Below are 26,284 nucleotides of genomic sequence, written 5' to 3'. Positions count from 1 at the left end.
TTTGACATTAACAACATACGACTTAAATTGCCCGTGGAGGACTGGAGAGCATTTGTACAAAGCGATGTTGGCAGTCACAGCCACATGCACTGCACTGTGCCTGGTGGACCTGTTTTCCTGAGGTCGATGGAAACTCAGGCTACTAAGGTCTTCACAACCTTCAGTCCTCGGCTTACCTCAGGAGCACTTCTGCATACCAGGAGCCCAGCCACATTACCAACTATTTTCCTGAAATCCTCCCAAGGGTCTGAAACAACATGCAGTACTCTCTGATCCTATTTGCATGCCATTGTTAGCCTGAAATGTTCGTGCTGAAAAGTGGAGGGTTGCAGGTATCTCTTTCAGGCAACTGTGCTAAACATCCATTAAGGGCATCACGTTCTCTTTTTATAGTACATGTTATTTATTGACAAAACCTAAAATCCCAGTTGCTTTTTCACCGTTATTGCATGTGTTTTCTGTCCTAACTTTTCTGCACCACTGTTAGAAGCTGTTGGTACCTGTTTTGGACAACCAGAAAGAGCTACATTTCAGCAGTACATCGGTAGTAACTCAAGTACAGCAGAACCTTGGTAAAGTACAGAAATAATTGTTTTAAGTGCTGTGATTTAGTAGCGGAGGCAGTGCTGTAAATCAATAATCATACTTAAGCGTTTAGGACTTTTTTTATTACGCAGACAGTAAATCAATGCATGAGGTAGGAGTAAATATACTGAGGATCCCTTCACTGGTTCAGTCCTCAGGGGGCTAAACTCTTTGATATTGGATTCTCGTTCTCTGACCTGGTGTCTGCCATTTCAAGAGTAACTTCCTTGCACCCTGCAATTTGGAATAGTATCCACGCAAAGAGAACCTCTGTTCTCTCCGTGCTTCCACAAAAGGGACCCAGGAAAGGAAAACAAAACGAAACAAAACAAAAAGCCCACTCAAAAACTAGTTGCTTTGCTCCACCTAGAAGAAGCATTTTGAGTTGGTGGGTTTCTTTTCCCCAGCTTTTGCATTACGATGGGAATCTAGGAAGGAAACGGGAATCAGAAGTGAAGGTGCCACAGCAAACTACCGCCATGCAACGATCAAAGTGAAATAAAGCCCACCACATGGTGTTTCACATGGCTCTGAATCACATTCCGCATTATTATTTTGGAGTCTCTTGCATTTTTTAAAAGGACTTAGCATCCTTTCTGTTCGGGTATCTCCAGAAGTTTGCTATCTGGAGGGTATGTAAACCTGAACTGAAATTAGGTGTCTCCGGAGGCAGCTTAAATCGCCTGTCTGGGCAGTAAAAGCAGAATAAGCAGAATTAGTGGCACGGCTTGAATTTTAAAAAAAAATACTTCTTTTTTAGCAGGTTTACTTTTTTAACAAAATCTCGATGTTTTGCCATGAGCCAGGCGGCTGTGAGGACGCGTGCCCCTTTACTCCCCTTCCCAGTGTGTGGGGGCAGCCGAGCCCCGGGTAACTTCTCTCAGGGACACCCCAGAGCCGCCTCCCCTCTCCCGGCCCCGCTCTGCCCCGTTTCCGTCCCGCAGAAAACTTCCCCCGGCAGCGGGGAGCCCGGGGCCGCTCCAGGCCGAGGCCCGGGGCCGCGCAGCTCCTGCCCGGGTCCCTCCCCCTGGCGCCGGCGGGGGCGGAGCGGGGCCGGGCCGGGGCAGCAGGAGGAGGAGGAGGAGGAGGAAGAGCAGGGGCCTGGGGCCGGCGGAGCCCTGTGTCGGTGCTGCCGGCGGCGGGCGGCCGCTGTCCCGCGGCGCCCCGGCGGCGCCCCGGCCGTGTCTGTGTGCGATGAAGAAGCCGGACGGGAAGGTGGTGCTGCTGGGGGACATGAACGTGGGCAAGACCTCGCTGCTGCACCGCTACATGGAGAGGCGCTTCCAGGACACCGTCAGCACCGTCGGCGGCGCCTTCTACCTGAAGCAGTGGGGGCCCTACAACATCTCCATCTGGGACACGGCAGGTCTGCGGGGGGGCTCCGGGCCATGGCGGGGGGGGCGAGCCTGCTGCGGGGCCGGGCGTCCCGAGCTGCGGGGACGTGGCTTTTCCTCCGCCGGGGGAGAGGAACCGCCGGCGAGTTGGGCAGCAAAACTTCTTGGTAGCTTCCGAAAAAACCGACTTGTGCTTCAGAAGGGACGTATTTTATTGCGGGCTTGTTTCTAGAAACCGGACCCCTGTGGGTGGCTGGCGGTGGGCTGCGCTTCGACAGAAATATCACCAAAGGCTGGCTTCACCAAGATGACTTCTCTTATGCTAGTCTGCTTTTGTTTTTATTTTTAACTATATACCATGAAATAATCCCTCCCAGGCTTTATCTTCGGGTTTGAGAGCCCTGTTTTCAGCTGCTTATTCTTGCTGCAGCTTTCTGTTCGTTGTTAGCTGAGGATTCGGGTCCGAGCTGAGCTGGGAAGCTGGAAAACCTCCAGAAACTCTTCTCAGTAAGCCAGGCGAAGCACCCGGGCGATAGACGCTTTCCTTGGGGCTCAAAGCTTGTCTCCTTCCTCGCAGTTGGGGTTCCCTCTGCACCCCACAGCAGGACCGCTTCGGGTGCTGCTGCCCACGCAGCGCCACGGCCAGAGCTCCTGCGGTTTCCTGAGCCTTGGCAGGGCGTCTGCAGCCCGGCTTCCGAGGCCACGCTGGTGAAATGTGCCGTGCTGGGAGCCGTGTCTTCCCTGTTCTTCCCCCCTGTTGGGAATTAGCCTTTCAGAGGCAGGCACGGCTCCTGTAGGGTCTCCCTGTTGACTTGGTGCTCCTGCAGAGCGGTGCGAGTTGCCAGGTCTGGGCTAGGCAGTGCTGGGACCCGTGGGCTGTGGTTGATGTTCTCGTTAGTCTTCTGAGAAACTGTAGCTCCCAGGGCGCGTACGTGCTTCGTTTCTGGTGAAGAAGTAGTGGACCTTGTGGGTGCTACAACTCTGTTGATGGTGATAAGATTAAAAAGCCTGTGTGGGTTTTGTCGTTGTTTTCCTTTTGTTTTTATGGTCCTTGTGCTTTTGTTGGCCGCGACATGTCTGCAGTCCTTGGTATGTGGCTATTATTTCTCTGTGGTGTCACTGTCATACCTCTACCAGATGAGTGCCAAGTAAGCTTTGAATTTTTATAGCAAGGAGGAGCTTAAAATTCAGCTCTGTGTCTGTTTATTAACCTGGCATTGCTTACTACTGAATTCTTATGAGGCAGTTACAGTGTAATCAAATCCAGATAAATTCTTCAGTATAACTGTGTATGCACAGATCTATAGGAGAATCCAAAAGAAAAGATCATCCCAGAGATTAAAAATGCTTTAGCACAACAACAGGACAAAAGTGTAGTTTGTCATTTGCACCCATTTTACCCAGCTAAATACTGAAAGCCGACGCAAGGCATGTCTTAGCAGTACAGTGCCCCAGCAGCCCTTCACACCAGTGCGAGGAGCAGTTTGGAAGGTCAGGGCTAGAAAACGAGGGGTGGCTCGGTTGTAAGTGCTGCACAAGCTCAGTACTCCAGCAAAACACACAGTCGTACAAAGCGAACTGGAATGTGAGTTCTGTTTAAATTTTTGTAGTTTATGTTATATTTAGTATGTGAATGTATGTTTATTTTTGTTTTGGCTTATCGACATTTTTCTGGGCACTGCTATCTCCATAGAAGTCCTCTATATTTTATGTTCAGTCCGGTCTGGATGTTTGTTATTCTGAAAGGGGTTAGGCAGCTGCCTGTAATAAGGTTGACGTTAATAATATACTGAAACTTTTTTGCTTTGTTTTTACAAGATTAGACTTCAGTGATTGATGAGCATCAGTAGTGGTGATGGATCAAAAGTTATGTATGTGTGGATATTAGTACCACCTCAGTTCAATTGCTGATCCTCTGAATTATTTAAAACATACCATTTTTACTCATCTCTCTGTTGATCTTTCATTACTTCTTGCTCTAGAAATCTCTTACCCATTTTTCAGATATAAGCAAATCTGTGTGCCGATGTGCTTGGAGTGTATGTTGTTGTGTTATCACTCAGTAAATCACAGAAGTGCACACCTCACATCTTCTACTAAGGGAAGTCTGAAGAGCAAATCAGCTATTCTAGGTAGGACTCCTCTCTTGGCTATGCATTCCCACCCATCCTTATCCTGGAAAGATCAGCCGCTTAGTCTAATCTAAGTCTTTGATATTCTTATCCACAAGTCTTGTAAAATGGGTGTAAAGAAGTTGTCAGACTTGATTTTTTTTTTTTAAATGTAAATGCTCGCAGTGAAGAACTTGACGTTTCCAGTTTTCCAGTCTGATGATTATGAAAGAAGTTGTTTGGAAATTGCATTCAACTCAAGGAGGCAAATAAGCTACACAAGGAAGAATACTTGGGAGAAGCACTGTGTGCTTGCCTTGTTTTTTATCCTCTTTCTTTTCTTAGCCACCTACTTTTGACTGTTTTCTCCATTGTCAGAGGCTTGGCTAGATGGCCCTCATGTCTGACCCAGTGTGGCGGAGCAGAGAATTGTTTATTAACTCAGATTCTCTAGATACAAACTATATTTACGGGTTTTCTGATTGAGTCAGTTAATTCAAAGGAATTAAACAAACAAAACCCTATGTGCTTCAAGTATACAAAAGAAGAGGAAAGCTGTCAACTTCTAGTGTTTTTTTTGGAAGACTAGTCTGCTAGAGGGCCTTAGTCTCTAAACATCTGAGCGTATGCCTTGAGACCTTCGTAGCAGCGTGTCTGGAGCAGTACTTTTCAGACCCAAGGGATGTAAGCAGTAGCATCAGCCAGAAGAACGTTCTCCTGCAAAAGAATCGGCGGTTGGAGGCTGAAGGGTGTCAAAGTGTGCATGTACCTGTCTTCTAGGCAGTGCTGACAGCAGCTTTGGAGTAAACCAAAGCTCCCTAACGGGTGTTGGTGGTGTGCAACACCATGCTAGTAGTTCTCTCTGGCAGCACAAATGCATCTTGAAGCTCTGGGTCTTGGTTCTGCTCTACCTTTAAAGGCGTGTGGTGTTTTCGCTTAACAATTCTGTGGAAGTGTTTTGGGATTTCAGGTATGTTTTCTGATGCCTTAATAGTTCAAAAGGAAAAAACTTGTTTGTATGTTAGTTTTCGGTCTTTTGAATTAGACAATTGTCTGGTGATGCCCCCATAAGCAAGGTTTCTTAACTATTAGTGATCAGGATCCGTTGTGTTGCTGGCTTGGTATCAAAGCAGCAGGCCAGTAAGTTAATCACAAGTATTTAATAAAATTCACTTGGTGATGCTGTGACTGCCTTTTAAGAAAGAAGCCAGCTTTTGAATTTACCATGCGGAGAGTCATGCAGCATGATAATGAACATAAAGGTTAACTGGGAAAGTGAGCTTCCCTTCTTTTCCTTCCTCTCATCTTTAGCTAGCTGTCTGAATGGGAGAACTGATTTGACTATCTTCTGTGAGTATGCAGTTCTCAAAGAAGTAGAGCTTAACGGTAGCAGTCTGCAATGGTGTTAGGTCCTTCACTCACTTTGTCTTTGAGCCTCTTGACTTTGCTTTTGGAAGTGGAGGTCTATAGTGGGAGAAGAGAAACTACAGATGAGATGGTTACTTGGGTCATTCAAAGCCCAAGAGGACCCTGAGGCAGGTGGGAAAGCCTTTCTAAGCCTGGTGAAAGAGTGGCAGAGTAGCAGCTGAGGTGGGATCTTGATCAGTATTTGAGGTATGTCTGAGGAGGTTGTTGGAGGGGTTTAGAGGATATCACCTCAGCAAGAGTCTTGGGCAGCAAGGCTCATTCAGTGAGTCTGTGTGCCTGGCTGCGCTCAGGAGCCTGGAACTTAACAAGGTAGGAGAGGAAAATCACAGAGGATAACACATCTGAAGTTTGTTGCCTGTGAGTCATACTCTTGGTGGTAACTGGACCCTGAGCTCTCTGGATTTTTGCTTTTTGCCTCTGGGAAAATTATCCTGCAGAATATGATGTTGGCCTCTGCATATGATAGCTGAGGACCAGCGCCTTCATGCATAGAGTGTGGCTTCCCTGTGTATGGTTATAGTCCCCACATCTTGAAAAGGAAGCTGTCAGAATGGAGATTCAAAGAGACGGGGTGGTTAGCTGCTGAGAAAAATCTCTTGTGTATTTGGGGAAGCCAGTGAAGAGAGTTCACCGTCACCGAGCTCTGTATCTAAACTCTATGAAGCAGGTTCAGAAGCAGGAATAAAGGTTTAGCTTTCAAACGCCCGCAGAAGCATAGTTTTGTTGTTGTGAAACATTGCACTAAGGAATTTTTCTGAAACGAATCTTTTCTGGGAAGAGCAGAATAACCTGGGAGGTGATTAAAAGTATGAGGAAACAATGAATTGTACAGAGAAAGTCCCAAAGGAACTTCTGTTTTTTGTGTCCCACAACTTGAGAATATAGTGATGCAAAAGTAAAGTCAAAGGTGACAAATTCACTGCTGCTGACAGAAAGTGCTTTTTTACACAAAGGCAGTAAAAAAAATTGGAAATAGCTTGTCACAAGGAACTGTGGGGAAGAAAACAAAAACGTGAACAACACATGGGGGACAAAATCAACACGTTTTCTTTATACAGCTATGGCTAACTCACTTTATTGGGGGAGGATTTTGTTTCTAGTGCGTATTTGTTTTAGTACTGACTCTTGAGGAGGCAACCTGTTGGGGAGGGTAGGCCACTTGTTCGTTGTATTTGATACAGGCCAAGATGAGTGTCACGTATGGACCTCTCTGGTAATTTCTCTGTTCATACTCCCAAGTTAAATCCGTGCTTTGTGTGCGGTATTTAATAATAGCGTGCAAAGTGACTCCACTGGTCCAGCCCAAGTGGGAAACTGCCTGATGATTCAATACGACTCCCTCCAAATTGTATCAGTAATCTGGGATTTGTGCCTGGCTAAAGCTGACAATGTGTTACGCCACTACATTGCTAATGTTCGTCAAGCCACAGCTAAGGTTTGTGGCTTTGGAGTCCTCAGGAGCACCTCGACTTACGTGACAAAAGTTGTTGTCTTTGCTTTCTACTTTCAACATGGAGTGGGGCCTGAGTTTTAGAGTCATACTGTAAAAGAGTGGAGGGGGATTAATATTAGCTGTTTTCAAGCCCATCTAGTGGAAGGGAAAACAAGAATGTATTTGTCTAGTCTTTGGTGCATGATGCGTGTTCTTGTCTTTCTGTAAAATTCTGCTTCTCGGCTGTGGCTGATACGAATGAGTTTGTACAAGTCCTTGGATTGACTGAATACGTCTATTTTCAAGCCATGTTTTAAAGCCCCAGATCCTAGGTTGAAGCAGCATTGATAATCTTTGTAATGAGGCATTATGCCTTTGGCATTGCATCCTGTCTTCCCTGCTTACTGAAGGAAGAGGTGTATTTTCCAGATATCTCTGTCAAAATTGACTTGACAGCTGAAAAGTTAGTTTAAGTGGTGACTGGCTGTTTAATGACAATACCGACAAAACGTGTGTGAGAGGGAGGCATAAAAGAGAGAAATGGCTAGTCAGACAGTGGAAGTGAAGTGGCAAATTTGCTTCAGAGTTGCTGACAAAAAGTGCAAATGTATGGATGTTTATCTTCCTGGTGGATCAGAAGCAAGGTGGGAAAAACTGTAGAAAATTTCAGAAGGATGGCCGTGGACTGAATTATTTGCTTCAGTAAATTAGTCTGCTAGTAGGGTGTGTGTAAAGGCTTAAATAGGTATTCTGTGCAAGAAAGCAAGTCATTAATGCCTTGTTGCGCTCTTCATTTTGAGCGTAATATCTGTCAGATGCATACCTGAGCTGTCTATGAACACTCTTTCAACTATTTGGGGCTGGAGGGGAGGACATAGGGATGGACCGGGACGTGACACTCTTTTTTGCCTTGCATCATCCTCTGTCTAGCTGGGTAAACAGTGGTGTGCTCCTGATGCTTAGGCTAATTTGAGTATCTTTACTTCACACTGCGATCATGTATCATAGCTTAGTTGTTTGGTGCACAATTATTTGGCACAATCATGCATTGAAGCCAATTGCCATGTGAGCTTCCCAGTGGTTTTTTTTTTTGTTTTTTTCCTGTGGCAGTGTTTCTCTGGATGAACTGAAGGTGGACTTGGTAATTCCTTGTCCGAGTCACGTTGTAGCATTGCAAAATATCTAAACAAGTAACCTTTGTTTGGGTCTCCGCAAAGAAAGACACTGAGACTGCGGCGGGTACGTTCGGGGATGTTAGAAATTATGGAATAAAAAGAATCATTTTCTCTCCTGAGTCTGGCTGATTAGCTTTCTTCTGGGTGAACGTTGGGTAGGACATTCTGGGATTTGATCAAAAGGTGTCAAAGTTGCGATATATTACTTTTCCTGCTCTGCTTCTGTTATATTAACTATAGCTTCATATGCAGTGCCCGAAGATGTGCAGGCCTAGGAAATGATTAAAACTTAGCTTACGTGAGTGCTACTGCTGAGAGCAGAGGTGGTCAGAGGAAATGAGTTTTGGCTTTTTATTTTTTCTTGTCTGAATTTGAACATTGGCTCATTAGAGCAAAAATACATCTTAGTCTAGTTTGTAACATGGTGGACACTTCATGTACAAGACTCCAGGAGGAGAGACATTCAAACAGGTTAAAGTCAGAAATTGCCTTGCTGTGAATTAAAGCTTCCCTGCTTTCAGGTTATTTCTGTTTGTTATTATTGAGCCCCCCCTCTTCAGTTCTTTCAATTTTTTTTGCCTTTTTCTGTTATGAAAATAACTCGTCATATCCTCAGTTACAAAGAATATCCTTTTTTTTGTGGTCTCCAGGTTAATGAATTGAAGATTGGAATAATAGTGTTCAGTAACCATTAAGCGTCTGATGTAGATACCTCTCCCTGTTCCCACAGCGTGTCCTCTCCCCAGTTGATCCAATGGCATTTCTCCTTTAATTCATTATATATTTAATATTCCTAACCACTGTTCTTGTACTTAGGACATTCTTACTAAATAAAGAGAAAAGGTGTTTTCCAGCCGTCCAACAGCTCTTGTATACTATGCTTAAAAATAATGGTTTTCAGTACTGCTGAAGTAGCAGGGTGTATTTGTTCTACCATTTGTAGCTGATGACTACTTAACCTTAAATGTGTATGGTTGAATATTTTATATGACTTAAGTATTTGAGTTTTTATTCTTCTCTTAATTATATCATATTCCGTAAAGTGAAGGGTGGCTTAGTTGGGCTTTCAAGTAAATGTTGCTCCTGTAAGAATATATAAACCAGACATCTCAAAGAAACAGTTTGTGAGGTGGGGCAAGGTAAATGAGTGTAATACGTTTTATGAAGAATGTTAAGTAGAAGGTGAGTACATTGGAATAGCCTTTAAAAGAAAAGGAATGTCTAAATTTTGAACATTGGCTGCGTAATAACTTCTTTAAATGGAGACAGCCAGCTTTGAGATACCTGTTTACACTCATGTTCCCAACGCACTAAACTGCAATGGTATAAAAACATACACGTGTGGTGGTGTGCCCTGGCTGAAGTGACCTTCAGTCGAGCTTTTGCTCCCGTGTCCTGAGGGGTTTGGGCTGGCCGACTTCCTCGTCTGGCTGCACAGGTTACGACACTGCTGGGGCTGCAGATGAGTGCGGTTCAGTGCTTTATGCCGTGAAACTTCTCGAAGTTCGCTTTCTGTTCTTCATAGTGAGGTCTGTCATCTGGATGTACAAACCTGGTGCTACTCTCTTATTAGCTCTCACATTTGGAAAGAAATAAGGCTCTGGGTTATTTGGAGTTTTTTTTGTTTATTATTTATTTGTTTCTATTCTCCTGCTGCCATTTGCTGTCAGAAACAGCAGAGATTTTGGTTTATTCAGAAAATTGGGAAATTACAATATCTGTAGTGATTTATGGTTTAAAAAAACAACACAAAACAAACAGAGAAAGAGTCCTATGTAATTTAGTCGTCACCCTCCAAGCTTTGTAAAAGGGATCATCACATCTCTTGGATCACTGCAAGTGGGACACTTCTTGGAAAACAGCTGGTGTAATGAGACTGATTTTTATTTATTTTTTTTTCTGAAAAGCTGTTATAGACTGCTTATTTAAAAATAAATCTTTAGTTTCATGAAACCGAAAACACCTCAATCTACTCGCCCCTCCCTAGTCCCTGCCTGTGTGTCTGCTGCTTATTTTTATGAGGAGGAACAAACACTGTCTTGGACTCTCCTTAGGATGTGAGCTTTCTCTCCCACAACAGATAGCTGTATGTATCATGTTCCTATTGTTTCCCTTATCTCCTTTCCCCTTTTAGCATTGTATGCACTTCCCACGTTTTTCTCCTCAGCTCTTGTTTTCTGTTAAACGTTTTCTGTTAAACTTTGGAAGCCCAGTGGCGGTGGACTAGTCGCTGCCTTCTCCTCTTTCTTGCGGCAGAGCACTTTGTGACCTAGAGCAGCTGCCTCATCTCTTTCTTAACAGTAAAGGAAAAAAAAAAAAGGATGTAGTGCATGCAAATCTGCAGTCAGTTCCATTTCAGTAAGTGGCTTCCCCTCATGGCATGAAGGTTCAATGGATGGACACCGCACAGCGCAAGCAGATTGCTCCGTGTGGTGTATGCTCTGTACGAGTTCAGAACTGAGCTGTTTACAGGTCTTAGTGGTACTCCCTTTGTGCCAGGCTGGGGAGCATTGATAAGACAAGATCAGTTTTTTTTACCATGCCTTTTTTTGCCGTTTTTGTTTCTTTAATCCTTAAATTAATGCCTCTACACAGTGAATATTAAATATACTCTTAAGAGTGCAGGCAGAGAAGCAAGAAGTGGAACTGGAAGGGAGAAGAAGAGCTGGAAACTGAAAGCCACATCTTCATCTTAGTCAGCAGATCTTCTGAAAACCCAAGCGTGATACGTTCCGTGATACGATTACCCAAATTCAATAAACCTCTCCTGTTAAATCCCAGAGGCAGCTGTATGTCTGGCATAGTCTCCTGTTCGTGGTACTTGCTGAGGACAGCCCGTCGGGTCACCAGAACTTCCTCCTGCTTCTGACAGACAGCGGCTATCCAAGGGCATCCAGTGAGGGAGACTTCAGCCGAGTCAAAGCTGGTGGCAGCTGGTAATGAGCAGAAGCAGTTGTGATTTTCTTGTGGATACATTAGGCCCAAATGAATTGCCTATGTTCCTAGTTGAAAATCTGCCTGAACTGATATCGAAACAAATAATTTAAAAATATGTCTGTTGAGTGGGCCTAGGTTTATGTGCCTTGTTACTGATGCAAGTTGGTCTTCAACAAATGAAATAGTAGATCTTTATTCATTTTGCAAGATCCGTATCTTTCATTCTACTTCTGCCCGTTTAGCAAGGCTTTACTGTTTTTCAAATTGCTAGTGAAGGCTAGTCAATTGAAGTGTTAGAAACCAGGAGTTACTTATAGTTATCTACTACAGCATGGCTTCATATCATCATAAGATAGATCAACCTTAAATACGAAGCACTTATCAACTACCTGCTGGGGCAGACCATCTTTGGGTGCTTGCTGTTGGTCTGAGAAGGTAACTTCCTAATGTAGTTCAGACAACTCTATTATTCATTATGTGTGCAGGAAGCATTTCTCAGTTTTAAAACGTGACACAAAAGGTCACTTCTGACCACAAGAACTGCCAGCTCTCAAATGTTTTTTTGTCTTTGTGAAACGTGGTCTCTATATTTTTTTCAGAATCTGAATGTCTCATTTTGTAGACTTTTTTTTTTTCCCAGTGGTGACTACCAGCATTCAGCTGCTGTTTTACACTAGCTTCTAAAAGTTAGGTCACTTGGAAATATTTTAGCCCTCTTCTTCCTGTCACCTAGTCCCAGTCAATTTGGAAAGCTACTGGTAAGATAAAAGACTTATGGAAGTAATACGTGAGGTACAGTCTAGGTATGACTTAGCAATTAATTTTATCTCCAAAAGGAACCATGGCCAATATATTCAGGGCACATTTGGCCCTTTCTGTATGCCCTAGAGTGCCAGTGTCTGTACCGAACAAAGCCATGTTGTTGTTGTGGGAGAACAGGATGATCTCTGGCTGTGGGGAAGGGTAGGAAAGTGTAACCGGGTTGTCCTAAATGTCCTCCAGGCTGATTACTGAAGGCTAAAAAACTACTGCTTCTGGTATCCTGGTGCCGTGGTGGAAGCACACCGGAGATCCTTGAAAATGTCTGAAGCCTGAACTTTTCTCAGTGTCTTTGTGGTTGGATACCTAAACTTAATCCACAGAGGACCTGTTTTCATTAGAGAGGAAAAATAGTACATAGTTAAAGTGTTGCTGTCCTTAATTAAGATGTGTTTATTAAGTTTATGGTATTTCCTCACTCAAAGAATGGTGTGATGTAAAATATTGTAGTGACTTGGTGTATACGTAGTCACTTGTCTTCAGAAAAACTTCATTGGAAATTTTGATCATTAAAAGAAAAAAGGCTGTATAAAGATGACTAGGGTGAAAGCAAAGTATCTAATGAGGAAGCTGAAAAAAACTAAGTAAACTGAAAACAGTAATAAAAATGAAGAAAAACAGGAAGCATTTCTCATTTGTGAGGGAACAGGCAGATGCTGATTGCTAACTGTCTTTGCGGAGAGCAGGAATGACTAATAGTGTCAGGGTTTCAGAGGGTTTACTGATGTACTTTTAGGAGAGCAATCTCAACCCCACCCATCTCTTTTTTTTTTTTATTTTTATTTTTTAATACGACACCTGTATCAATGTTTGCTTGGGTGAACTGGAAGCCAAGTTAACTCGCCGGTTCCGTATTGAGCAATATAAAATACCCAACTCGCCTTGAGTGACCTCTAGGGCCCTGCAATGCTGGCTGAACTGTACTAAAACAAACCTGGCCCTGCATTCCTGTGTGAGCTAAGGACCAGCTTCTCTCTTTGAAGAGCAGACTTTGGGCGGGATTGCAGGCTTTGAAGTTCTCCTTTCTGGAGGTAAGGACCTGGTAACAAGCTCTGCTTAGCAATTGCACGCAGAGGCGGGATCGTCTGCAGCACCCGTTCCTCTGTGGAAAGAAATTGCAAATTTAAGGAAAAAGTATCAGATTTCGGGTACTGGAAAGGAAAACAAGCTGCTTTTAGAATTTGTCCTGTGGAAAATTAATTGCTTTTCTGTAGGAGTGACTTCTATAAGGTGATGAACTGTGGTTCCAGAGGGTGTTATGGTGAAAAGGCTTCTTGCACAACCCAGAGCTGAGAGTCTGACGTGGCCGTGGTGGTTTCAAAGCCCACTTCACTTCTGTAAGTGGTCTCTTTGTTACCTTCACTGAGCAATAGCTGGCTTTAAGCCCTGCTGCTGCAGTTAAGGAGTTGGTGTTATTGTTTCCCGCAGAACTCTTCCAAAGTAAATCCAAAGGTTATTTTTTTCTCTCATAGTTTGCTTCTAATCGTATCTCTCCTTAAGCAGGTCATCTGCCGAATGACCAGTTCTTCTTTTAAGTAGCAGTTTCAAAATGCCTTTTAAACATAAAACTTCAGAAGAATTTTACATTGATTCTTAACATTTTACTTTCTCAAATTCAAATTTCTCAATTCAACCTTGCACTCCTGCTCACACCTGTACAGAAGCTTTGTGATTTTAATTCTCTAGTGCTCTGCCACACATTCAGTAGGGGTGGTGTAGATACTGGAGTTCTGACACAGTGTTTCCTCTTAGACAGAATGATAATGTCACACAAGTCTGGCATCACCTCATTTATTTTGCCAGACTTCAGCAGATAAAATGTCTTCTTCTAAAACATTATAGTTATGTAGGGAAATAGATAAATACTGGTGTCATTTTGTCAGTTTGTATTGCAGATACTCTCAAGATATTCTTGCTGGATTGGCAGGGCTAAGGTCATTTTTACATTTCATTTACAAGGCACTGTACTTCAAGACAGATGAAAATATGTGAACTGCTTGAAGCTTCTGGGGTTATTTTCTTCTCCTAAAAAATAAGCGTGGATCAAGAGAGCTAAATAAAACAGGTGGTTTGCAAAAAAAGCAAGTCTCATTTAGCTAAATGAAAAAGTTGCTTGGGGTGGTAGAGGTGTCAATGGGATCTTTAGCTGCAATATATATTTATTTACTGGGGTACCTATTTATATATGTATTCGCTTACTGGGATACCCAAAGTTTTTGTTGGCAAAAAGCATGCTAGATACTGTGGTTAGGAGCATTTTTCCAAAACGTTTTGTGTTACAATAATACATGGTTTAAATTTGAAACTTTGGATAGAAAGCATACTGGTAAAGTGGCCTGTCAATGGGACTTTGATTTTGAAATTAAAATTCTTGTGAGTTCAGGAGTTTGGGCTTAGTTTTAGTAATAGCAGGCTAAGTTTTGATTTACTCTTGTCAGCAAGAAAAAAACCCACTTGTACTTACACAACAGAATAGATTCCAGCTCATCTTTTGTCCCAGAGAAGTTGAAAATACTTCATGGGCTAAATCTTGTAGATAATGGGGATCTTCTCTGATAGTATTTATTGTCTTTTATATAGGAGTTACGCAGCTCCTTTGCCTGGTGAAGGCATTCCTGGTCAGATACCATGAACATACATTTAGTCCAAAGACACTCAGTTGGCAAGTCTATCTACAAAAAGACTATTGCAGTTAAAAACACGCAGACTAAACAAATACATGAGGTTACAAATGAATATAGACTAATGGCCAAGCTGGATTTTGTTTGCGCAACAATATGTGTTTTGTTGCAAGGTCCGTTGAGCTGGTAGCAGATGACAAACCTAGCTCTTGATATTTTGTGGTGTCCCAGAGCCCAAGAGCTGTTCTGAAGAATATATGAAGTGTAGACATGAAAGTAGTGAAGAATTTAAGTAACCAGGGAGTGGCAGTGACTGTGTGCTACAGTATCGGTTATAGAGTAATGCAGAAAGGTTGGAGAAGAGACCTACAAGCATGGTGGCATGGCTTAGAGGCAATGGTTAAGTCATACAGGAGTAAGTTTTAGTGAAGAGTAGTTTTTTTTTGTAGTTTTATTTATTTATTCATGTGCTTTATTTTATTTTATTTTTTTTTGAAAGAGGGCACTTTGTGAAGGGCACTTTATTTCAGCTTTCAGACTGAATTTTGATAAAACGCAGCATATTAATCTGTGGAATGTTAACTCCTCTTTCTTCGGTTGTTTTATGAAATACAGATTCTTCAGTCACAAGATGAGGGCTGAGTGAAATCCTGTCATCGTTATGCAGGAGATGAGACTCAAATTAGGATTACGGTCGCTGATCTCTGGCTTTGCTCTGTGAATCTCTTTTCATTTTTTTCTTTTTTTCCCTCTCCTCTCTCCTTCATTGGCTTGATCTCCTCCAACCTGTAAATGGGTCTGTCTTTGGGAACTGGTAAATGGAAGTCTTCATTGCTGGTTATGGAATGAAAGTTTTCAATGCTGGATTAAAAAAGATTCTGTCTGAAACTTATTATTCTGACTGAATGATACGGGATTTCAAAAGATGACCGAGCGATGTTTATTTTATTGAGGAGTGAGAGAGAGGATTTCATCTGCAGTAACAATTTTTTTTGATACTTCTGTGGCTTGGTATATTCTGAGGGAGGTAATGGTGGATTGACCTGCACCAATTTAAGTTGCTAGTTACCTGGTTTTAGTTTAGCTGCCTTTAGAATGAGAAGCTAACCAACCAAAAAAAAAAAAAAAAAAAAAGAAAGAAACCCACCAAAAAATACCAAGCCAACCCCAAAGCAAACTTTTACTCATTTTCAGTTGTGGGCTCTTTAGGTGTGTGCTGGGAGTTAAGCCTATGTCTTTTGAGTCATTTCTTTAGCACCTCGGAAAAATGTTGTAACGACGTTTATTTTGGAGTTTCTACTAGTGTGTGCCTAGAAAGATAACCTTCTCAGAGGGTACAAAATAAAACTAAGCCTGTAGCAGAAGTTCCCATTACTTTTTGTTGTTGGAGAAAAGCATATCGCAACAAGCCATCATCTTCAGACAAAACTCAGATGATCTTGTAGATCATTAACCAAGTCTTCGGGTGGTTGGCATGTGACTCATAGTACGCTATGCTGGCATGATTCTTGCGTAACTTCTCAGTGTGCTATTTGTCCTACCAATAAAAGGCCCATTTAAGTGTACTTCTTTGGAAAAAATCTTTTATGTGAATTGTGCCGAAAGATCACTTTTGAAATGCAAATGGAATTGATGTTTTAATAGCTATTAGGCAATCAGTTGAAACTGCTTGACCAATGGCCATAGTTCAAGCTTGACAGCGGATGCTCATCTCGGAAAGGACAGAGGCATGAAGGTGCTTATTCCCCTGGTGGATCAGGGCTGTGCTGTAATCACTCTGGGAGCATAGAGCAAAAAAAGGAAACAAAGCCAAAATAAAATGATGAGCATTTTTTCCTGATGAAAATCATAACAGCGGAAGGAAAATAAGGACAACTGCAGCTGTTCATTTCAGCTTGCTGTTAAGGTGACTTTCCTTTTGTAAAGGCTGTAAACCAGGAATAAACTTGAATCTCTAAAGAAATATAAGAAGCATTAGCAAAATTATTCATCCTCTTAAGGAAAATCTCCTATTTTAGAAGGTAGGTGATGTGGCTAGAATTTTAGGACAAAATCTTTTCCCTATTTCATATGTGACAATCCCTTCTGAAACACGCCCTGCAAAATTTATTTATGGTGTATCTGTTATTTTTAGTTTAGTTATATTCTAAGGGGAGGAGAAAGAAGTAGGCAAAAGAAATCAGGATAAAATCATTTTTCATTAACTGTATTAATATTCCTGGGTGTACAGTGTAATGAAATTTCCATATTCAGAAAGTAAAAGCCCCCTTTTTCAGATGTTTTCCAGTATCGCTGTCTTCCAGTGATTCTTCTTGTATGTAAAGACTCTGAGTAGGTGCCTTTCCCAGCCATACTGGTGGTGATTACAACTGGAAAAAAAAATTGAATTAATATGCTGGGTTTGTATTGGAACAAGCAAAAAGAGCAGAACTTCCTAGAGGTTGCAGGGTGTTTTTTTTTCTATATTTTTATAATGCTGTTTAAAAAATTGTTCTAATTTTTGGCCTGCTTTCTATATCTGTTTCCATAGTAGAGAGTAGAAATAATGTGATTTGTGTTTTTAGTGCCCTTACCTAAAGCGGGGGAAGTACATGGCTTGCTTTTCTTAATGCAAGCTGGTAGTTCCTGGTGTGGACCAAATAGCTACTTTAGGTGTCTGCGAGGATGCTGGTTTTGTTACTTAAAGGAATGGAAATAAAGGACAATTTTTATTTTATTTTTCCTTTGTATATTACATAGGAGATGGAATCCCTGGTAAGTTTGCTAGCACAGTAACATTTGGTAACTCTAATCAGTATTGGATTAGTGGGAATGGGAATTAATGGATGGAAATCAATTTTTTTTCCAAATACTACTGTGTTTTCCCCTCTTATTCCATGGAGACTATATTAATATCTGTTATATATTTAGGCATAAATTTGCAAAGTTACCCTCCAAAGATAAAAGATGTATGCTTCTTTAATTGCATGTAAGAATTAAGTAGTCCTTCAATTGTTCATCACTGAATTTTACCTCTCTTTTTGATTCTTAAAAATATAGGCTTCCTAAAAATAGAGTTTATGTGCATGTTTGGATATGTTTTTTGGATCACTGGTGGTAGTTCAGCGGGCTTCTCAAAAGTATCTCTTTTGATATTTGTATTTGCATAGATGGGTGCAGCTTAATCTCTCAAGATAAAAGCCATCATGTGGTATCATAGCTCATAAATCTGTGATTACAGTGTCAAGGTATTCCTGTTTTATGAAAACTATTCTCTACCTCCAACTCTATAACTGGTTGGATTCTCTTGAGTAAATTATCAGTCTGTTCAGACAAAATTAGATCAATAAATGGAATATTTTAATATTTGAAAGAATTCTATTCTGTAATCTGCCAGTAGATTGTGTAAGATCTCTGTATGTGAATTCAATGGAGACTGGCTTATAGTGGGATAATGTAATGCCACATCCAGATCAGGAAAATAACCTTTTCCTTCTGTATAGTAATGCACTGAGTTCTCGAGGGCTGCCTTTTATTTAGATGTCACTAAATTAAATGTGTTTGAAAACATCTTCTGCTTCACTGTTTATAGTTAGTGAGGCTTTTCTGTCTGTGATGAATAGTTCAAACATATTGTTTGTTCTTTTGAATTTGGGACTTGCCTACATTTGAGTGTTGTTCTCTATTTTCATGTGAAGATACTTGTACTGCTTGAAACAAACATCCTGCATATACTTCCTGCCTGGACGCCAGCCTTCAGGGCAGTACTGGAGCTCATTCAGTGTATTTCCTTTATTTATAAGGCAGTATAAATTCCTAAATGCCATCAGGCTTGAGGGGTTTTAAGTAATTCATAGCTAAAGATGATACAGTGGGTAAGTTGTAGTCTTTCTAGTCTTGACTTTTTGTGTCCGAGTGAACCATTTGTTAACGGGGGTGTGATATTTGTAGTAAGATAATTAAAGCTGCCTGAAGGACAGCGCTCAGGTTGATGGCAATTTCTTGTCTTGCCTAAGCGAGGAGTGAGTGATGGCTCTTGCTTGTATGCCTTTCTTGCTCACACTGAAGGGCTGTGTTGCAGAGAGCTTTACAAGCCTCAGATGCTTCGTGTTTGTAGAGTGGAGACATTTGCAGGGTGTTTGGAATTTCAGACTCCTTCAGAATTTGGCATGTTTGTTCTTAAGGCAAAAATACAGAGATTTAAGTGAGAAGACTGACTCGTTTGCCACTTAAAATCTTCTTTTAATATGAGACAGATACCTGACTTAGCAACTGAGAGTAAGTTACGTCTGGAAATGCAGTAGGCTTGTCCCAGCCCTATACTACTACATTGAGGTTGCTTTCCTGACTGTTTGGTTCTGGCAATTTTTCTTGAGAGATGTACTGAAGAATTTTTCTTTGTTCATTCAACCAATGCAGCTGTTATTTTCTTTTTCCACGTATAGCTCTTTCTACTTTACAAGATGAAAGTGAAGCCCTTTGGGTATAAGATCAGGACTTTCCTATGTTTATATTATGTTCTGTTTTGGCCAAGGCATCTGTACACTACATCTTAATAACTTAAGTAGGTTCTCATGAAGTAGGGCACAGTTCACACCTTGAATGTTGATTACTTTCTGAGTAATGACCATGAACAAAATAAATGTTGTCTTGATTTTTAGTAGAGCTAGAGGTCAGTTGCACTCTGAAACTTCCATGCACCCAAGTATATTCTCTTATATAGCATTGTAAATGTATAATACCAGGTAAAGGCGGAGCGAAAGTGAATTTTCTAGTTACTCAACATTAAATGGTTTGGTGTTTTTTATTTTTTTTCCCCTCCCACAAACTTTTATGCTATGGGGAATTTTGTCTTGGAGCAAAACCAAATGTTGGCATTTCAAGTGGATCAGGAAACCATGTATTCAAGCAGCTTCCGGGTATGTAAAAAATTGAGCTCTTCAGTGTTCTCAGACTCGTTTGTTTCCGCTAATTCCTACTTATGTCCTCCATGCTAATCCTTTGTGATGGAGAGCTTTATTTTTATCCCCAGGTAACCACAGGCATAGTCCAGTTCTTCTTAATAGAATTCTTGGCTTCAAGGGAAATGCGTTAAAGCTGCCTAGAATGAATAAATATCAATATTGAACGAGAAGTGAAGAAGTCTGACTTCATCAATGTCAAAACTTTACAGCCCAAGTCACATGTGGGCAGGGGAATTTTCCTGAAGCCTTCAAGGACCTTTATTGCTTGCTTTTTGATAGTCAGCCTGTGTTTTGGTATACGTGTGCAAACAGAAATCTCAGTTTCTAGCCAAATTATTTCCCCTAATGTCAATTAAAGGGTCATAACGTTACTGGTCTGTGTGCAAACAGAAGGAAATGCTGTTTATTAAGAAGGAGCTTCTGTGTATGGTCTTGTGATGACATGGATGGTCCTACTGAAGCAAATCAAGAGCATCAGGGTCACCCTGTGAACCTGTCTCGCTGCAGCTGAATCCGTGTTTCTTTCTAGTACTGTTCTCTGTGCTGTCTCATGGGTGTCATGCTTTGTTGTTTTCTTTCCTGTTTTGGCTATCTCCTTAGGGCACAATTCCTGTCTAACTTTGCATGTGCTTGGATTCAGACTCTCTTTTAAAAGAGAACTAGAATTCAGAAGGGAAAATCTAGGTGGTGCCTCGTGTCTGTGCTAATTCCTCCTGCTTAAATTACAGTGAAAAGCCTTGAAAGAGATCTGGTTTTATGGGCTGTCTCAAAAACCTTCTGGACAATTTTGCACTTGTGTTTATTTTAAATACAGTACTAATGTACTTCTACCACTCACCTTTGTGTAGTTTTCCGCACTACGTGTTTACTGTAAAAACTCAGAATTTGGGACTGTTTTCAGACTTAGGTATCAGAATAACATCACTTTTTTCAGTATTTTCTGGAAGACCTTTTTAGCTCTTTAGTGTTCGAGGTGTTATATTCCCTCAGGACTTAAGGTAACAGTCTGTTTTGCATTCTTCTGTGCGCTCAGCATTAAGAGATTTAAAACTCGTTCTTCCAGTGGAAGATTTCTTGGAAGTGTGTGTGGGAAGTCATGTTTAGAAGCTGTGGTGAAAACCTTTGCAGAGGTGTTAGGTAAGGAACAGATTTAAATCTGGCTGGGGGAAATTTTTGCTCTCCTAAACATCAACAGCAACTTTATAAGCTACTTGGGGTCTCATCCTCCAGGGTTGGTGGCTAGGGACAGAGCTCCAGGAAGCAGCTGGGGGCAGCTGATCCCATGGCTGGGAAGGGAAGGGGAAGTTCGGCCAGGCTGCGGTCCTGTCTGGAACAAGCCTTCAGGTGGGCTGCAGCCACCCAGCTGCAGGTCAGGGTGCTGTAAGAGGCTGGCTAGATCAGAGCCAGGCCTTCAGTTCTCATCTTAGCAGACTTTGGAATCACAGAAGCATTAAGGTTGGAAAAGACCTGCAAGACCATCTGGTCCAACCATCCCCCTACCACCAATGTCACCCGCTAAACCATGTCCCTAAGCACCATGTCCAGCCTTTCCTTGAACACCCCCAGGGATGGTGACACCACCACTTCCCTGCGCAACCCGTCCCAGTGCCTGACTGCTCTTTCTGAGAAGAAATGGCTCCTCATTTCCAGCCTGCACCTCCCCAGTGCAACTTGAGGCCATTCCTTCTAGTCCTATCCCTAGTTACCTGTGAGAAGAGGCTGACCCCCAGCTCCCCACACCTTCCTTTCAGGTAGCTGTAGGGAGCAATAAGGTCTCCCCTGAGCCTCCTCTTCTCCAGACTAAACGCCCCCAGCTCCCTCAGCTGCTTCTCACAGGACTTGTGTGCCAGGCCCTTCACCAGCTTCGTAGCCCTTCTCTGGACACGCTCCAAGGCCTCGATGTCCTCCTTGTAGTGAGGGGCCCAAAGCTGAACACAGCACTCGAGGTGCGGCCTCACCAGAGCTGAGTAAATCTAGCCTTGCTCATTTATCAGACTGGCCTCTTGCAAGCTCTGCTTTTCTCTTCTTTTCCCTGTGGATTTCTTAGAAGCTTTAGGGTACTGAGGTCCATTTGGCTCCAAATTCTTTGCTTATGGGAACCACCACAGAATTCTGAAAATGTTTCTTGGCCGTGCTGCTCCTGAGTGGGTGAAGACTCCAACGAGATTTCATATGCTTGCTGGAAGAGCCTCTGAAATAATAATGGTGCTGCAGATGATATGGCCATAGGGTTTTTGAACTGCTATAAATAAGGCAAAACATAAACATAAAAAGAAAAACTGAAATTAGTTATGGTCGCTTGGCTTTAAAAATTTCCCTAATATTATTCTTTTGTTGTTGATCTTGTTGTTCTTGCAATTCCTTTGATTGCAAATTATTTGATACAGTTCTGTCACTCTTCCCTGTTGCCTTTCTTTTTTGCAAGGGTGAAATTGTTTAATCCTTGGATTCAGGGTTTGCAGTTTAATTTAGCTGACTGTGTAAAAAGGCATGTTGTTGGAGCGGGACTAGGGCCTTCCAGACAAAGAAGTAACTGGTCCTAAGAAAAGGATGGCTATCTCTGTGTAGTAAGTTTTTTCACAGTAATGTCTGATATTATTTGACATTTATTATATTGACTGAGACCTTGAGGATAGTTGAAATACTAATTTAAATGCATTGCACAGTTTTTTTTTTTTTTGGGGGGGGGGGGGGGTTCTGCATATTCCAGCCCTTGAGTGCTACCAGTGGTCTGCAAAAAGAGACTGTGCAGAAAAGTAAATTATGCGTTTTTCTGCATGTTTATGTAGATTAAGATGCGTGGGTGAGCAAAAGACTGTCCATAATTCCTCCAATATAATTAATCCCTTATGCAAGGAAAATTCTTCTTTCTGCTTTTTACCCTTTTCAACAATATGTTAGTTGTAGAAATAGTCAGTTTGTAGTTAGAATGTAATTGTGTCATGGTTTATATTATGCTGTGCAAGGTTAGATTAGCATACAAATTTCATAAAACAAGCAAGCATATTGTTCTAGCACTCGGTTGCTGTACCAAATGGTTTTGGGGGCTGGATTTTATGGCTTCAGCATCTCAAGTGGGAGAATGAGGAGAATATATGTGCCATTGTGGCTTCCAGACCGCAGTATAATCGGGATTCTGATGAAAACAAAGTAGGTCATGGCACAAACTTCTACTAAAAAAATGGAGATTTCTAACAACTCACTTGCAGTGCAACTGAAAGAACAAATATGAACGTGAGATTTGAGGAAAAAGTGTGAAAGTACAGACCTCCTCCTTCCCCTACAACCCCATCCCCCTTGCCCTTACCTAGCATAACCAAGCAAAGGCATCTCTCTTCTTTTCTGTATTCCCCCTTATTTCTGCTTTCCACATCACTGGTTAAAGAACATCTTGCTGGAGGAAAACAAATCAAAAGTTACACAAAACTGCACAGATGCAGTTCTCCATAAACTTTGCGTAATGCTTTCTCAAAAGCAGTTCATTGAATTTTTGACCTCTAAAATGTGATATAACAACAATTTCCAATTATTCATTCTGTAGGTAAGCATTTAAACTACTTGCATGCTTTTTTGATGGGGTATCTTCATTTCCTCTATTAAGAGGAAGTAACCCAGAGACTAACCAGAGAATTTATAGACATCCATTTATACCCTTTTTCAGTCATTCACCATTATTTTTGTTTTGACTATTTGATTATTATTTATTATGAGTATTTTTACTCATACAAAAGTTTTCACATTTCCGGGCATCCACACCATCTTCCTTTATACCTCTTTGTATTTTACTCTGCATGTTTTTAGATTAATTTCTTTGGCAGTTACCAGAATTTTAGTCAGTGTTGAAGGATTCATATGGATTTCATAGTTTAGTTCTGTTTTACAGTTTTGTTTTACTGATATGTCAATACCTTTGATACTGATATACCAATACCTTGTCTCTCTTCTGGCCACCATGGAGTAGTGTCCTGAGGTTTCTCAAAGGACTGCCTACAGTAACTCAAAGGTCTATTTTAAATTTAGTTCCTGATGGGAGGTAGGCTCTAAGTTACCTTCATCATGTGCATGTTCACGTGGCAGATATGTTTTCCTAATACACACTGACCTGTATCTTTTGGCATGGATTTCTACCTTTCCCATTCTACAGTCATTTGCAATGATTTTGTGATACTGTAACTCTTGGTGGTCAGTAGCTTCCTGGAAAAAAGCAACACACAAATGTAACCAGATCATTTCCAGATTTTCTATAAATGGAGGCCCTGTGCGAAGAGACTGTATGAAAAGCGTTGATAAATGATGTTAAATGTTCAAAAGAGTGTAGTTGGAGTCGCATTCTTGGCTCTTTTTTATTTCCTTTGTTCATTCACAGTTCTGTTCTGTAGTGATGAAAGGCTGGCTCTGGTGGCTATTTGAAGTCTCGTGCATTTAATCTTTTTCTCAGTCAAGTTTGGGGAAGAAAAGTGAAGGTGCTAGAGCAAAATTCCCTATGTTGTAGATGTTTGGGCAAGTTGCATTTCCCTGTCAGAAAAGAAAACACTGTCTGTCTTCAGCCTCATTTCCCTTAGTCCCTTTGCAGCCACTGAAGAGCAATGTTTCCTTCCCAGAGTTTAAGGTAGAATCAGTTTTGTCTACCAAGAAACAAGTCGGAAGGAGACCATTGAGGCTTAGCTGGAAGTGATGTGAGGTATTTGCTGAATGATGAGGAGGAAGAACTTGTGGTTATTGAGTGAGTCAGGACAACTAAATTGAAAGGTAAATTACAGTTAAAATGAAGTTAGGGTTCATTTGTATCTGTTTAATGCCCTAAAAAGCATAAGTACTTATGATGTGACAGATGCATAATAATTAGACCATATACAGAAGTATTAAATGACAAGGAGTCTCTTCCTGTAAAGCTAATGTACCTGAGAACAGTGGACATGTAGCATAGAACTGAATTGCTTACGAAAACCTTCAAAACCTAGGAAGAAATGGTCTTTGATCCAGATTTCTGTACTGGATGTACTTTGGAAAGTATGTATGTACTCAGTTTGTACTGAGTAATAAATTCTAGCAGAACTTGACACAATAGAACTTACTTTGTGTTTATAAATGGTTGAACATGTGGAACGAGACATCTGTGGATGCAATCAGGGTAGTCAATCATGTGACATAAGCCAATATGTAATTTTTTTTTCTTTCTGCAACTCTGAATGCTTTGTCACACTTGCACGGTCACTTATCTTTACAGATTATCTGCTGTGAATCAGAGTGTGCAGTGAGCTGAGCTGTTCCGTGGCACGGTTGCACTCTTAAGGAGAAGAAGGAGGAAAAAAACTGAAAATGCTAAAAGTAACACATTTTACCTTCAGTGCTCCATCCCATCTTGTGAAATTGGCTTAAAATTTCTTAGACTCTTTCACTTGGTTAATGACCTAGCTTCTGCTACACTAACTTCTCTTGTGTTTAAACCTTTGCCAGGACGGGAGCAGTTTCATGGCCTTGGGTCTATGTACTGCAGAGGAGCAGCTGCCGTGATCCTCACATACGATGTGAACAGCCTCCAAAGCCTGTTGGAGCTGGAAGACAGATTCTTGGCGCTGACGGACAGTGCAAGCGCTGACTGCATTTTTGCTATTGTTGGAAATAAAGTTGACCTCACTGATGACTGTGCTTTGCCACCTGATGAAAATAGACCTGAAAAGTCTGTTGCCAGCTGTGGCGCAAAGGTGCGAAAACAAGTCCGTGCAGAGGATGCGATTGCGCTCTATAAGAAGATATTGAAATACAAAATGCTAGATGAGAAGGATGTTCCAGCCGCTGAGAAAATGTGCTTTGAGACCAGTGCAAAAACAGGATATAAGGTGGACTACTTGTTCGAAACTGTGTTTGAGATGGTAGTGCCAATAATTGTAAGGCAGAAAGCTGAGGGGCCACCCCAAACTGTAGACATCACTGACTACAAGCCAGCAAAAAGGACAAAATCTGGTTGTTGTGCCTGAAACATTTACGTGACGTAAGAAATGGGAGGGACTGTTCACTCTAGCAGACTGAAGACTAAGAAGTTCTTACAGTTCACCAGAAAAGAAAAGTGAAAGAATAAATAGACTGTAATGGTTTATGTGGGAGAAGAAAAAAAAAGCCCCACCCACAACCAAGTCTCCTGAATATTAAATGTTTCTGGGAAACTCTGGTGTGTGAGAATGTGAGTGAAATTATGGAGGAGGACTTGCCAGTTTCCAAGGGCTCAGAAGACAAATTGTGTTAGTACGTTTGGTGAGGACAATCATTTGAGCAGTTTTGAAGGAGTCTTATTTTTAATGACTCACCATTTCGTGTTGCATATAAATGATCTATTTGTATACTCTATGCAGCTTTCAAATGATTATCATCTTTACCCTTGTGATTCTAACTTTGGAAGATTGAACACATGGTACTTTTTTTATTCTTAAAGAGAAAAAGAAAATCCAGATATAATTTATATTTGTAGCTAATAAAGTGATTACAGTCTTCTTATGTCAGTTATGACACTGTAAGATTCAGAAGCTGTACTATTAAAATCACTGTGGATATGTACTCTTCGTATGGAGACTTTATTAATGTGAATTCTAATGCTGGCATTCATGTATTAACAGGCAACATCACAGATCTTGCTGCTTTAAATGGAAGTTGCAGGAGGAAGTCTTTTCCTTCATTTGTCTCATGTTGTTTTTTTATGTGGATAAGCAAAGTGGTTTTTTTTTTTGAGAAGGAAGGAAAGAAACAAGCATGATACCTCTTTATGGTGACTGATACCATAGTGTTGAAAATCTGGGGTCTTTATCCCTTCCAACTCCTCCTTGGCTATGCCCAGGCAAAGCTGCATTTTTGATTTTTATCAGCTGTGCTATTCTACCTGGAGGGAAGTGAGAACTTGTGTTTTC

General features: G+C 41.4%; 1 protein-coding gene across 1 annotated transcript; it reads left to right on the top strand.

Moving 5' to 3' along the window:
- The first annotated feature begins 1,651 nt into the window (after positions 1-1,651).
- Positions 1,652-25,937, top strand: RAB20 (RAB20, member RAS oncogene family). Its single transcript, XM_035565602.2, has 2 exons — positions 1,652-1,951; positions 24,843-25,937. The coding sequence occupies exons 1-2, from the start codon at positions 1,780-1,782 to the stop codon at positions 25,361-25,363; spliced, it is 693 nt and encodes a 230-aa protein (XP_035421495.1). The 5' UTR covers positions 1,652-1,779; the 3' UTR covers positions 25,364-25,937.
- The last annotated feature ends 347 nt before the right edge of the window (positions 25,938-26,284 follow it).

The sequence above is a fragment of the Cygnus atratus genome, chromosome 1, assembly GCF_013377495.2.
Source record: "Cygnus atratus isolate AKBS03 ecotype Queensland, Australia chromosome 1, CAtr_DNAZoo_HiC_assembly, whole genome shotgun sequence".
In the NCBI taxonomy this organism is placed as follows: Eukaryota; Metazoa; Chordata; class Aves; order Anseriformes; family Anatidae; genus Cygnus; species Cygnus atratus.
The sequence above is the reverse complement of the archived record's forward strand: the minus strand, read 5'-3'. Positions and strand labels throughout refer to the sequence as shown.

Coding starts and splice junctions, on each gene's coding strand:
- RAB20 (XM_035565602.2), top strand. CDS start 1,780: ATGAAGAAGCCGGACGGGAAGGTGGTGCTGCTGGGGGACATGAACGTG. Junction 1,952..24,842: donor CTCCATCTGGGACACGGCAG/GTCTGCGGGGGG, acceptor AACCTTTGCCAG/GACGGGAGCAGTTTCATGGC.